The sequence below is a fragment of the Triticum aestivum genome, chromosome 2D (assembly GCF_018294505.1).
Source record: "Triticum aestivum cultivar Chinese Spring chromosome 2D, IWGSC CS RefSeq v2.1, whole genome shotgun sequence".
Taxonomy (NCBI): Eukaryota; Viridiplantae; Streptophyta; class Magnoliopsida; order Poales; family Poaceae; genus Triticum; species Triticum aestivum.
The window spans coordinates 376,285,614-376,300,056 of record NC_057799.1 but is presented as its reverse complement, the minus strand read 5'-3'; the positions used below and the strand labels follow the sequence as shown (position 1 = coordinate 376,300,056).

General features: G+C 47.9%; 1 protein-coding gene across 1 annotated transcript; it reads left to right on the top strand.

Moving 5' to 3' along the window:
* The first annotated feature begins 4,593 nt into the window (after positions 1 to 4,593).
* LOC123053234 (CEN-like protein 2) lies at positions 4,594 to 5,928 on the top strand. The gene is made up of 4 exons (XM_044476681.1): positions 4,594 to 4,921; positions 5,015 to 5,076; positions 5,369 to 5,409; positions 5,497 to 5,928. Exons 1-4 carry the CDS (start codon positions 4,721 to 4,723, stop codon positions 5,712 to 5,714), a joined length of 522 nt encoding a protein of 173 aa, XP_044332616.1. The 5' UTR covers positions 4,594 to 4,720; the 3' UTR covers positions 5,715 to 5,928.
* The last annotated feature ends 8,515 nt before the right edge of the window (positions 5,929 to 14,443 follow it).

Here is a 14,443-nt window from a genome sequence, read left to right as displayed (position 1 = left end):
TTCAAGGAGCAAAAGCAAGAAGAGACAAAGGTGTTTGCAGCCGCTTGATGGATGCACCATTAATCTGGTGTTGTCCGATGTCTTGGTCGAGGTGTTTACGCTAAGGGCACCTGTGATGTCATGATCAATGTGTCTGTGATTTTTGGTTGTATCATGTTGGGAGCTTAATGTTTTTTAGTTAATTAACTGAACAATTCTCTTATGTTTAATTAATTAATGATGCAAAGATTTTATCTCATTTTTTCTAACGGTATAGACACTTGTGCAGATATTTTGCCAAAAATGCGAGCAGACAATTCACAACTCACTTTTAGCTCCATTTTTGCCGACTAGAATAATCTATTTGACTTGTTTGGGGCATCGCATTTGTGGAATTATTCTTAATTTTCCCGTAATTCCGTCTAGGCTTTTTCCATTCTAGGAACAGGGGGAACATTCCTGAAGTTAGCGTATGCTCTGAAAAATGACAAAGCACGGACAGGAAGCACAGCCTCAAGTTAGATGCGCGACGTAGTCGTGTTAAGCGTGTCACCAAGACATGATATTCCTTTTTTCCCTAACGCATTGCTGTTTAATCAAATCAGACTTTAATTTCCTTAGCGAGTTATCATCTTTTTCTTTGCCATTTATAGAATAGCATAGCTTTCTTCTGTTATATATATGGTGGCAGGGCTTCAACAAGATTTGAGAGGGGGCTAGATGAGCCTTGAACATAGTCGATGGGGCTAATCAAGAGTATTAATGCATCAGATTGTCAAAAAAAGTTTATTAATGCATTATTTCTGTTTTGCCCCAAATAGTTTTATATATAAGGAGTTAATCTAAAGAATTTCTTTGTTGGGGAGCCATGGCCATATTGGCCTTAACTAAGCTCCGGCAATGCTCATATCAGCCTTGAAGAAGGAAGACCGACAGTGATGGGAGCTATCTTTGATGATTGCTACTATATGATTTAGGACTTTAATCATGTTTTGTCCGCTTAGTGCAATAGGAAGAGCAATCAGGTTGCCCATGAAATAGCTAAGTTAGCTAGATTTTCTACCCCGCGGTTGAGGTGGTCTCATTTATTGTATCTGATACGTTGGTTCTCACCGACGAATAAATAAAGTATCATTTGTCAAAAAAAACTTCGACACTGCTCACATAAAAAACTAAACAAACTATCTTAAAAAAAATTAAAAACCAATATCAACTAAGGTTGTCTTGACAATAGTCCTTTTTTATCCGAATAGAGTTCGTTACAAGTGAACCACAAATACGACATGAATGCTTATTCTTGCAAAAAAAAACACCCTAGTTTCTTCGCCTCGGTGGTGACCCAAAGCTTCGCCTCGCACATGACGATGTTGAGCAATTAGTGGTGGGGCGCTCTTGTGACGGAACATCCGAGAGTTCACCTTATTCCAAATGGTCCACGAAATAAGCAAGGTGAGCGAAGCCATGGCCTTTCTATTGTGGATGTCGACGCCGCTTCTACTTACCCACCAATACTATATGTAGGAAAAACACGTCATAAAAAAAACAGCGGCCTTGGGGCAGGTGGGGAAGTCGAAGCGGCGGCTCTAGAGAGCATCTCTGTATTGTTGATTGTCGGATTTGGTCGCATGGGCGACAGAGTCATCGGCTCGTGTGGAGTGCGGCCTCAAGGCCGACGTATGTTCGTTGCTAAGGTTTGTAAGCCGGAGTGGCGACTCCGGGTCGTGAGTAGGGTAGCAACCTGGTCGTTTTGTCAGCTCGTTCAATACGCATCCCCGCGGCTGGCGTGTGTTTCGTTGTATCAGTTTTCGGCCAGTTTTTCTTGTAAACTGGCCAATTCTTTTTTTCTTAATATAAAGGCAAAGCTCCTGCCGATTCCTCGGAAAAAATTATAACAAATAAATAGCATCGCACAAACCATGAGATGAGTCACAACTCACAGCAAAGCTCAACTTGAGCGCATAACAAAGCCGAGGACACGGGGGATTTTATATTTATAGCAAAGCACGAACATCCAACACGTTTTTAGAAAAGCACAAGCCAGCTCTTGGAGTTGTTTAGATAAGACTGCAACTGCGAGCGGCTTATTGGCCACCGTCGCCCAGGTAGCAGGTTCCATCCAAGCAAGCCAACTGGAGTTCAAAAGAAGCAGATCGGAGGCCTTAGCATGGCAAAGATCATGTGCTCGACCCAACCTGGACACTCCATTTCTGGAAACAAAGGAGAACCTGACCTTAGTCTATTGCAAAGCTACTATAACAAAATAAAATACAAGTCTAGTGCAAATTAAAGCTACGAAATAGAGGATCCTTCAAGTTGGTCTGACGAGAGGCCACCCTGTGATGTAGCCGAAAAAGAGACCCAGCACACAGTTTTATGCTCGCCAATTGGCCCCTGCGACAACCTCACAACTGTCACGAGAATAATTAAATCATCAATAGTGGCAGGTCCATCTTGATGCAATGCTGTTTATAGAATGTTCTTTGCAACACTATCTACCAAACCTCAATGCATGGACACGACAAAAGGAGGTAAGAACAGAGGAGCTACGTGTTTAACTCAAACTGTGATAATCGTGCAAAGAATTTAACTTTTTGCGACGGAATCGTGTGGAGAATTTTTGTAGATGGCCTTTAGTAAATAGCCCAACATTTTGCTTATTCAATACAATCCGGCTGGAATTATGTTCGGGTTTTTTCTTTGCGAAAAAAGGGAACCTTATCCTTCCTAGGTTCATCTATGAACTGTTAAGCAAAATCCGCGTCCAAGGCACATGCGTCTAAATCAACACAACAAGAACCGCGGTGAGGAGGAAAAGCCTGGGTCTTCATACATCTCTATATATGCTTGAGATGGATATCTATGAACATGGCGAACAAAGTCTACAACAGCCAGAAGGGCCACTAGGTTGCTCCGCAGCAGATACATCTTCAAGCAAGAATAAACATAACTGGTCAGCTAAAATAAACTGGGAATGAAACTATTTTTTTAAAAGCATCGTCAAAAAGGGTAACCCCATCATTTGATCCCCTGCTGAGTTGCCCAGCTCGGCAGCCATCAAATCGGAATGCCGGCTTATCCTTCCTAGGTTGGCACGCTTTGTTTAAGCTTAGTGGAATCCAAAAGTGAAATGGTACGGCGCAGAGAATTCACACAGTATAATGCTTAAATAACTGAAAAAGGATGGACGAAAAGAGCAATGACAATTAGCATAATTAAGCTGGCGGACGGGCAGCCATCTTTGACCTTTCTTAAGATTTTACCCACGCGAAACGAAATGCACATGGGAATGAACTGTTTTCGTTTAGCTAGACCCTCCGCACCAATCACATCACTATTTGGTCTGTGTACCGGGTGCGACAACAATTGGCAGTAAACGTACAAAGCTGGTCCAGTGCGCAGTATCCAGACATAAATAAAAGTACTTACCGCAAAATGCCACAGACATGAAAATTGACAATCAGATGATAATTTCAAAAAACTGCTCCCTCTGTTCACAAATGTTCACAAATATAAGATGTTTTCAATATTGTAATATGGACTGCATACGGACTGAAATGAGTGAACAAACGCACTAAATCGTAGCTATATACATCTGATTCACAAAAAAGTTACTCCCTCAGTAAACTAATGTAAGATGTTTTGAACTGCAAAAACATCTTATATTAGCGTACAGAGATAATACAACATCTTATATTTGTGAACGGAGGGAGTACATAAGATCAGAAATTATCCAAATAACAGTTACAAACACCAAGCCCAACAAGAGCGAATATGAGCAAACTAGAGACAAGCACAGAGGGACGCCAGTGGAGCGCACGCACTCTGTTTTTGCACCCCTTTGGGCTTTGGTGTTCTCCCTGCCGCAATCAAGTTTTTGAGCGCAGAGTTGGAGCATCATATCTCCCTGCACTGAACTCACTACTGCGCTTTCTTCTTCTTCTTTTTGCGGGTCACTACTGCGCTTTCTCATAATATAATTGTAATACCTGATAAAATTACAGTATTGCAAAAATATTCCAGTACAGATCAACAAATAATTTTCCAAATACATATTCTTTTGACTGGGTAGAATTAAACTATATGCATGCATGCATTTTCAAGAGAAAAATAAGAAAAAAGAAGCATTTTGATAGAAATATAAATACATAGTATTAGACTTAATGGTGTAGGCCATACTCAATCATCACTAAGACAATTTTGAAAAAGGCCTTTAAGCAATTGTCAATGCGCTCAAACAGTGTGGCTTCTAATAATGTCCCGCGGAAGGATCGATGAACTGTTTCGGGAACTTGTACTATGGTACAATTGATCTACCTCAGCTTGGGACTTTGTAGGCGCATACATGGCAATAAGGCTTTCTTCTTTTACCAAATGTGTGGATTCTGTGCATTATGAACAAACTTCTCCCAAAACCCACCTATCACGAATATACAGACTTATGCTAGTTTTCAGGTTTGAAACCTTTTTAAGGTGTATGCCCCAGTTTTATAGTGCGCAAGGACAGAATAATCAAACATCACCTAGTGATAATCTAGCTTTAAAACTTCACCCTCCTCACACACAGCTCACTCACCTCGCGGCTCTCCACAGCTATAAATAGAGCCTCCACGCCACCCAACCTCAACACCAACCATCAGGCTATACTACCTCATTCCTCTCGTGCTTCTACTAGCTACCTGCAGGCTGTAGATATTTGTCATCGATCATCACCAACTTTTCAGTTCAAGCTAGGTAGCTAGCCATGGCTAGGGTGCTGGAGCCTCTCGTCATTGGAAAGGTCATCGGGGAGGTCATCGACAACTTCAACCCAACAGTGAAGATGACGGTGACCTACAGCTCCAACAAGCAGGTGTTCAACGGCCACGAGTTCTTCCCGTCGGCGGTCGTGTCCAAGCCACGCATTGAAGTCCAGGGTGGGGACATGAGATCCTTCTTCACTCTGGTTTGCGCCTCCTATCCTCTCCGGCCATCTCATCTGTACACAAAGCTAGCTAGTGTAACATCCAGCTGATAAATGAGTGTTGTCGCTCTTCAGGTCATGACGGACCCAGATGTGCCAGGGCCTAGTGATCCATACCTTAGGGAGCATCTCCACTGGTAATTACTAACCCAAACTAGTTTACAGTACTCGAGCAATCGAAAGCCTAACGACTATAAAGACCAATAAGCTCAGCACAACATGGAAAAATCTCTATAACGTGAAAGACATACATATCAGTCCAAGTGAGCTACATGTTTAAGACCAAATTAATTTAGCTGGTGATCAATTAGGTTCTTTCCTATGGACATAAAACTTATCAGTTTTTGTTTAGTGAATATAAATGGTCAGATTTATATGATCAGCTATGCATAAAAACATGCTTGATCAGATTATGACTTGTGCATGCAGGATCGTCAGTGATATTCCTGGCACCACAGATGCTTCTTTTGGTAAGTCCTTTTCATGCATGACTGCTTTATCTTTTGCTGATTGGTCCCATCCTTAATTTCCCTGAATAAACACATGAATGCATGCAGGAAGGGAGGTGGTGAGCTACGAGAGCCCCAAGCCCAACATTGGCATTCACAGGTTCACCTTCGTGCTGTTCCAACAGAAGAAGCGGCAGGCCATGAACCCTCCCTCCACCAGGGACTACTTCAACACACGCCGCTTCGCTGACGAGAACGACCTTGGCCTCCCGGTCGCTGCCGTCTACTTCAACGCGCAGCGGGAGACAGCGGCACGCCGCCGCTGACGGAAACAATCAGCCCACCCCTTCTTCTCTTGCATGCATGGCGCATGCAACAAGCCTATGGATCAACCTATAGCTACTATTAGCTACCATCTACGTATATCTCCACTCAAATAAGAGTTTGCTTGTGAGCGTCTTGTGTGTGTTGTTTCCAGTAGTCTTTCTACTGTTCAGTTTTTTCTTCGGTCAATTTAGTTACTAGTTGATCTGTGAACCAGTGTACGTGCAACCTACATCTACCACTAGTGTGAATTTGATTCAGCTCCTATTTGTGGAGACGAAGGTTATATGCGTCCACGATGCAGTGTGCTGGCAACACAGTTGGGGGCTGAGAGGCCGATGCATACTAGTGTTGACTGGGACTTTGGAAGCAGATTGATAGCTGAAGACCGTCGACATGTCTGGTAGTGGAAGGAGGAAAAGACAATAGCCATGGCCCAGCCACTAGTACTCCCAGTAACCTACTATTTTGTCATGTGCGTGCATGCATGTGTCGCTGCTAGCTCACTGCAGCCTATAGCTTGCAGTGTACCAGCTTGTACCCGATGCAGTAAGCCTGCTATGTAGGTTGTGACCATTATCTCTCCATCTGCTCCGACCTTTTCTGTATGACAAGACATGCATTGCTATGTATATGCCTCGATTGTGTGTAATATGTTAGGTCTTGACGTATCTACTGTGTGTGGGCGATTTTATAATGTTAATATGGCTGCTGATGAGAAGAGGCATCAGTTCTTGGCCCCCCTTTCCCCATCATTTGGGTGTCCCTTTTGGTCGATTTGGCAATATTAGATCATTAGCATATGCGCCTAAGCCTTAATTAAGTTTCTCGTACTTTCTGGATATGCCTAGCTAGTTTATACATGAAAAGGTAATCTTAATTTTATTGGCCATAATATCTAACATGTACAACACGGTTCATATATACAAGCATACCACAATGGTTACGACAATCAACAAAGATGGACAAAAGTGGTAGCACGGAACGTACAAGTAGTTATAACGGATGAATCAATTACGCAATGGAGATTGGAGTGGTTTACATATATCCAACATATCATTACCAAAAGTTTAAATGTACTCACAGGGTAAAATGGTCATTCACAAGGGCGGAGCTCTGTCTGCTCGCAGCGACTAGCAGCTAGTGCGCCTCCACCTACAGAATAATCATCAAAATTGGGGTAATATAATCTAGGCGTACTGCGTACATGCATCAGCTACATAGATCGCGTTTATGGACATCAAGTGTAATTTAATCTAGGTGTATATGCATCAGGTAAATAGATTGCACTTATAAAGACGATAAGTTGGTACCTGATTCATTCAGTCATCCACATTATGAAGCCTATCTGACCCAACCAACCGGTCATGCATAATAAGGAAGGCTCATGTTCGCCTAAAGGCTAGAAAAGTAGGGATGCAAATGGGTCGACCGATTGGGCCACCTCACTCAATAGGATGTTCATTTCCAGCTCAATCGACAGTCATTTCTGTACATGAGTTTTTGTCAAGCAAATGAACTAGGAAGAAAATGGGTTGGCCGGCTCCACTTGCATCCCAAGCTAGAATACCTTCTGAGAACATAAACGAGGTAACTAATTTTGGGAGTGGCAATGGGTGCAACCGTGCAATCAATTCAAACTACTAAAGAAACAGGTGGTATCTATAGGCATGAAAAGGCACCAAAATTAGTTGCTCGGGTTATTATGAACTTCAATGCATCAACCAACATCCTTCTCCATTGGTTACAAGGCAATATATCCTCACTTCACGTCATTATCAGTCATAGTATAAAGTATAAACAAGTACGCAAAGAAAAAACAAGAAAATGGAAGAAAATGTCTCCCATACCTTTTGCCCTTTCATGCCCTTTGGTCATCTTTACCTGAGATTAATCATGTTCCAGAAAGCCACATTATCACATACTGTATCAAGGAATATTCTTGACATCACTTTCTTATTGTAGATGAGCAGGGACATGGGGTGCAGTTTAAGCGTAGGATGACCACTGTACAACTCAGGAGTTGCTGGCATACTAGACTAAAACAATCATAACATAGCTAGTTGAAAAGGTTTACATAATTTTCAAAGACTTCACCATCAGCGACTGCATCCTGCAACCATCTCAAACAATGGATTACAGGAATGTTTTCAGCTCAGAATCACATCCAAATGAATCATAGAGAAGAGATGAATTAAGAACCAATCAGGTCGTGCCCTAAACTAATTATGAATCTATTACTGTCACCCTCTCATCTTATAGTGGTTTTTGCTAGGTGGTTTTCACTTGTAATGCATTCAACCACTTCATTATGACTTTCAACATGACGTCTCAACTCTCAACTTCTCAGTTCCCAAATTAACTGGTTCTTGAAGAAAATTTGTCCAGAGCACATGCTTGACAGGCGTATTACGAGCCATGCATGCATGGCTGCCAGAACTTCTATGCAACTCTCTACAAAGACCCTGCTCATACGAAACTAACTGGACAGGTAATATGCTATGAAAAATATATCATAGGAATTCCCACAAGTACAGAAACAACATGTGTACAAACTTTAAATATTTTGTCAACAAACAAAAAAAAAGACAAGGCCTGTAGATTTTTAACTGACTTGCTATTTAACACGGAGGTCTTGCCTTTTTTTATTTAGATCAGCAACACTTGGTTTAGTCATCCAGATTACAACCAAATCTATGCAATCAGTGCCTATGTTTCTGCCACCAATTTCATGCGAAATTCGTGCAGATGACACACTGGGTGTGACCATACTCCAGTTTTGCAGAAATGAAGTTCAATATAAATCCAAAACTTAGAGAGCTAATACCAGTTGCTTCAGTTCAGCTACAGTTGAGCCAAGTTGTTTTCATACTGCCCTATCAGGTTGCTACCATTATCGTTCCCAACCATGTTCACAGAAGTACAATCGTCACAGGATTCAGAACATGCAAACAGAACCAGCAGTACTCCAATAAACTAACATTAACAAACATGAAGGACAATAGACAGATTTGACAGGGAAAAAGATGGGAGATAAGGGCACTCACAGTACTGATAAGTCTTGGCAACAAATAGGATATTTCTCAGTCTCCAATGTAGCCTCGCCGACGTGTCGACACTGGAAGCTGTCTCGCCCTTGAGAATTTAACCCCCACTCTCGCATAGGCCGTAGAAACAACAGCCATGCTCGCCCAGAGCCCGTCGGAGTCCTTTCATATTCCTCATCACCACTTGACATGATTGCATGCAAGAAGCAGTAGACGTGCTCACAATCGTACATTACAGAGTCACGCAGAACTGGGAATTCACCAGAGAAGCTATACAAGCTGAAGAGGTTTAGTTTTCAGACTGTGAATCACTGTATCGGAAATGCCCATTGTAACAATGAGCAGTGAGCATTTTTCAGTTGTATAGATATTTTTCCCTACTACCAAAAGCTGCCATTCTCAAACACATGCGCCGCACAGATCCCAGTCCATTGAACCAAGCATGTGCATCATTACTCACAACTCTTGTATCGATAGGTCTTGTACCATGTACCTTGTGACCCGTGTAACTTTGTCAAGTATGGGTCAAGTTCCCCTTCCAGCTTTTGCTAAAGAAAGACTGTTGCTTCTTGCATGCTAAAGACCTAAAAGTGGGCTGTGGGCTGTGGGTACTGGGTACACCGTACACCTACAAGTGGAAAGTCCTCTGGCTGATTCACCAGCAAAATAGACTGTGCCCACTGGTGATCATTATTGGAAGTTCAGTTTTGGGGATTTTCCATTGAAAAGGAGGAACTAAAGAATAAAATATAGGTGAGACCTGCTTTGCTGGACCATGACATAGAACTTATGGTTCCTGCAATCTCAAGATTACAGCCTACATGAGATTATAGCTGGTATATGCATATATAATTTGTGGCCTCACAAACTTGTTCTGGCAAAGAAAGCACATAAGAATAAGGATATTGTCCTACACTGTAACTCACTAACATGTACTGCCTCCGTTCCTAAATATTTGTCCTTTTAGAGATTTCAAATGGACAACCACATACAGATGTATATAGACATATTTTAGAGTGTAGGTTCACTCATTTTGCTTTGTATGTAGTCACTTGTTGAAACCTGAAATGGACAACCACATACGGATGTATATAGACATATTTTAGAGTGTAGGTTCACTCATTTTGCTTTGTATGTAGTCACTTGTTGAAACCTCTAGAAGGACAAATATTTAGGAACGGAGGGAGTATCTTATAATATGCAAAAGACTCGTAATACATTGGCACGGCACACTAGCCATTACGAGAAAAGACTACAGGGGTCAAGCAATTTCGGCCACACTTTTGGAGTGTCTGAAGGTAATCAAATAAATACTGCCTTCCAGATAAGAACAGAATATATCTTCACCGCGTACTCTCCTAAAAAGGTCAAATATTTGTTGGTATACAGTATACACACAGGTTTGCTGAAGTAATAACCATCAGTAATCATATAAACATTTCGCAAAAAAATCACATAAATATTTATACGAGAATATGTGTTATTATAAGAATCAGTTTCTGATGCTGATGAGCATGTTAAGTTATATTATGCTCCATGTATACCCTGTATATTTTCCCCATAGTGTGAGGGGTTTCCTGCAAATTTACCACTTGTATGTGTATATATATACTGGCCCTTGGCCCCGGAAAATGCAAGTTGCATATTTCATAACATGGTATTAGAACCCTAGGTATTTTTTTAACATGCACAACTCATGCTCTTCCTGATCCAATCTTGCGCCACCGTTGCATTCTTGCCGGTCGTTGTTGTCTTCCTCTTCCCCGCAGGCCAGCCGCTCCCATCGACCGTCACTACGCCTCCTGCCACCCGATTGCCGAGCCCACGCCTTCCACCACCTGTGACTCCCACGCCTCAAGTCACCTACCATCTGGTGCCCATCCATCCACGCCTCTAGCACCCGCCACCCGATTGCCGCGCCTACGCCTCCCATCGCCTGTGTATCCCACGCCTCTAGTCGTCTGCCCTCCTGTGCATGCCCATCTGGGCCTCTAGCGCCCGGCGCCAGCCTCTAGCCAATCAATCCCTGTCAGCCCGCCGCTTACAACCACACATCAGATCCCGCCACCACTCTACCCGCAGGCTTTGTCCGCCGACCTCCCAAGTAGGCCCGTCCATCTGCGCCTCTAGCACCCGCCACCCGATTGTCGCGCCTACGCCTCCCATCACCCGTGTCTCCAATGCCTCCAGTCATGTGCCCTCCTGTACCTGCCCATCTAGGCCTCTAGCGCCCGGCGCCGGCCTCTAGCCAATCAATCCCTATCGGCTCGCCGCTCACAACCACACACCAGATCCCGCCGGCTTCGTCCGCCGACCTCCCAAGTCGGCCTCACCCACTGACCTCCTGTGTGGGCTTTGCTCGCTGCCTTCCGAGCCAGCCGCCACAATTTGGTGTTGGTTCGATGTGGATGATTGACGCGATTTGGTTTTGATTTGATTAGGTTGGTTGGCTTTTGGTAAAAAAAGAGAAAAAAGAAAGAAAAAAACAGGTACAATGTCTTCATCTGGGGCTACATTGTTATTCCTCGTTGCCCGTGTTAAGCTTCATGCACTAGCCAACGCAACCAAAAGTCAAAACTGATGAAAAGGGCTAGGCAATCTACATATACACTTCAACACCCCCTCTCACGTGTGACGCGAGAAGTCAACACGTGAATAGACTCAAAGGTATGGCTCAAGAGGCCTATACATGGACACAGAGGGGCGCAACAACAATTTTTGGATAAATTGGGGAAGCCAGGACTTGAACTCAAGACCTTAGGCTCTGATACCATGTTAAACTTCATGCACTAGCCAACGCAACCAAAAATCCGAACTGATGGAAAGGGCTAGACAATCCACATATACACTTCAACACCCCTCTGACATGTGACGCGAAGATGGCTCCGCTCCCACCCACCCCGCTCCCACCCCGCTCCGCCTAGCCTCCTAGCTCCGCCGCCGTCGAACCGCCGCCGGCTGCCCTCCTCCCACCCCTCCCCTAGCCTCTGCCATGGCGGCCCTCGGCACTGACCCTGTCGACCGTCGTGCGACCCTCTCCGGCGAGCGCGTGTCCTCCGGCGACCGCTGGCTCAGCTCGGAGAGCGAGTCCTCGGCGCGCTCGTACATCGACGTCGCCCGAGCCACCCCGCCTCCACCGGCACCGCTGAGGCATGGCGCGCCGCCCTCCCACGGCCCTACGACGAAGATCTCCAGGAAGCCGGCCAAGAACCGCCTCGGCCCACGCTCGGAGGTGCACCGCGTCTCAGGCGGAGACGTCGTCGACGCGGACGGCTTCCAGCAGCCACGGCGCAGGAATCGTCGCCGCCGTCCGCGCGAGGAGCACACCCCCAGCCCACCCCCGCTTCGCCGGCGGAGCCCTTCGCCTGAGGAGGTTGCCGGCCTCTGCTTTCGTTGCCTGGACCACCGCCACCGTGTACGCGACTGCACTAACGACATCAGGTGCCGCACTTGCCTGGAATTCGACCATGACTCCCGCTCCTGTGACCCGCGTCGTCGGGACGTGGAACGTCGCCGCCAGCCATGCACCAATCCCGCCACCGCCGCGGTCCCACGGACGCCGCCCGCGCTCCTGGCGCCCCCTGCCGCTGCGGCCCCCGCGCAGCAAGCCCCTTCCGCTGCTAAGGTGGCGCCGGCGGCCGACACGCGCTCGCCTGAGCCAGTGCGGGTTATCGTGTCACGCACTGTGGAGATGGAAGACGCGGAGTTCGTCCTAGGCCGCGCTATGGTGGCGTCCATCACCGACAACTGCCCATCCGTCTCCCCCGAACGGTGGCCAAGCTGCTCCTGGACTCCTTCGACTTCACCGTCCACCGGCACCACCCCAAGGACTTCTTGATTCTCTTCAGCTCTCTATCCACCAAGGAACAACTCGCCGGCGGCCACTTCATCCACTCGCCCCGCTTCTCCCTCTCGATGCGGACGTGGTGCAAGCTGGCTCACGCCGGGTCCAACGAGTTCGAATTCCACGTCGAGCTCGAGCTGCGCGGCGTCCCTACCCAAGCATGGCACCTGTCCACCGCCAAGCACATCTTGGGGCAAAGCTGTTGGATCGAGCGCCTCCATCCACAGACCCGCTCCCGCGCTGACCTTGCCACCTTCCGTCTGTCCGGGCGCACGCAAGATCCTGCCAGCATCCAACGCGCGGCCATCCTGGAAGTGGTGGAGCAGGTGTCGGCGTCCTTAAGCTCCGATGCTCCCACCATCAGGACGCTGACGTACCCCATCTCCATCGTGCTCGCCCCCGCCACCATGATCAGGGCGCTGGCTACCTCCGTGCCGCCGGGCACCGGCCGGGACGGCGACCACGGCGCCAGCGAGGATCGAGATCCCGCCCCTGGCCGTGGCCCTGGGCGTGCACATCGCCGCGGCCGCAAGCGTAGGCGCATGGACGCGCCACCTGCTGGTCGCTCCGACGGCATGGCAATTGACGACCTGGGCTGGCGCGTCGGGAGGCATGCACACGCGGATGGCCCCTCCATGTCGCCGGCGTGGCCTGCCAACTCCGGCACAGCGCCACCCACAATCCCGCCACGGGCTGGCGTGCTGCCCTGGCCAGGTCAGCAAGGGGCCCTACATCGGCGTCATCGCACCAGAAGTGGCAAAAGCAGAGGAAAGCAAAGGCTGCGCCCTGCTGCGGGCCAGGCGCGCAGTGCTGACACCGTTGCTGCGGACACCCAGCCCAGCGCGGTCGGGACGCGTGTCGACCATGCAAGGAAGACCCAACACCGTCCGAGACCCCGCATCTGGCGGGCAACATCGCTCCCAACGATGATCCTGCGGGGCCACTTCCTGCCACACCTGACGCCTCGGCTTGTCAGGATCTGGCGCTGGCCAGCGACGTACCAGACTCGCAGCAGGATGAACCAGCCGAGCCAGCTATCCTGTCGGGACAAAGCGGCGATCCCACCCCACCCGACCACAACATGGGGCTGGATTCCGCTAACCAGTCCACGGACCCGGCCACCACGCGCGCTGCCTTGGACAGGGCGGGGCCACCCAATGGCGCCAGCTCCCCTGCTGCCGCGCCAGGCTGCCCTCCCTGCCCCCGCTGTGTCGACGCCTGACCAAAGTCTGCAGAGCCCGATCATGATTCTGCAAAGGCCCGCGGCCCACCCCTCCCCGACGAGGCCCATTGATGAATCGCCCATGCCCACCCGCGAGGCCGTGCATGCCCCATGCCCAAGTGAGCCAGCCCCGAATCATTTCGCATCCCCACCAATCACGCTGCGTTGATCGTGAGGACGTGCCGTGCCCCAGTCCTGGACGCTGGGAGAGTTCCTGGCCGCTTCAACAAAGCACATGAACGCCACCTTGCCGGCGCCAGGGAAGAAGCCACGCCGGCCGCTCAACTTCGCCCCCCGCCGCGGACGCTCTGCCACCGTCTCCTGCCCGACGGGGGCGCCTCCAACTGCCGAGCGACGAGCCCAAGTCCAAGTTCTCCGCACGCTCGAGATCATTGGCATCAACCAGAAGATTACCGCTGCCGAGATGAAGGCCTACGACGATATGTTTGCAGCACCTATCCCTCAGACGGTCCTTAAGGCCATTGTCGCGCTGGTCGATCGCGAGATCCCAGCCTGTGTGGCGTCGCGGACGACACCTGCGGCACGCGTCGACAGCGTGTGCGAGTGCTAGCTTAGCCTAGACCCTGCTACCCGTCGATCTCGTTTCCATGGATCACG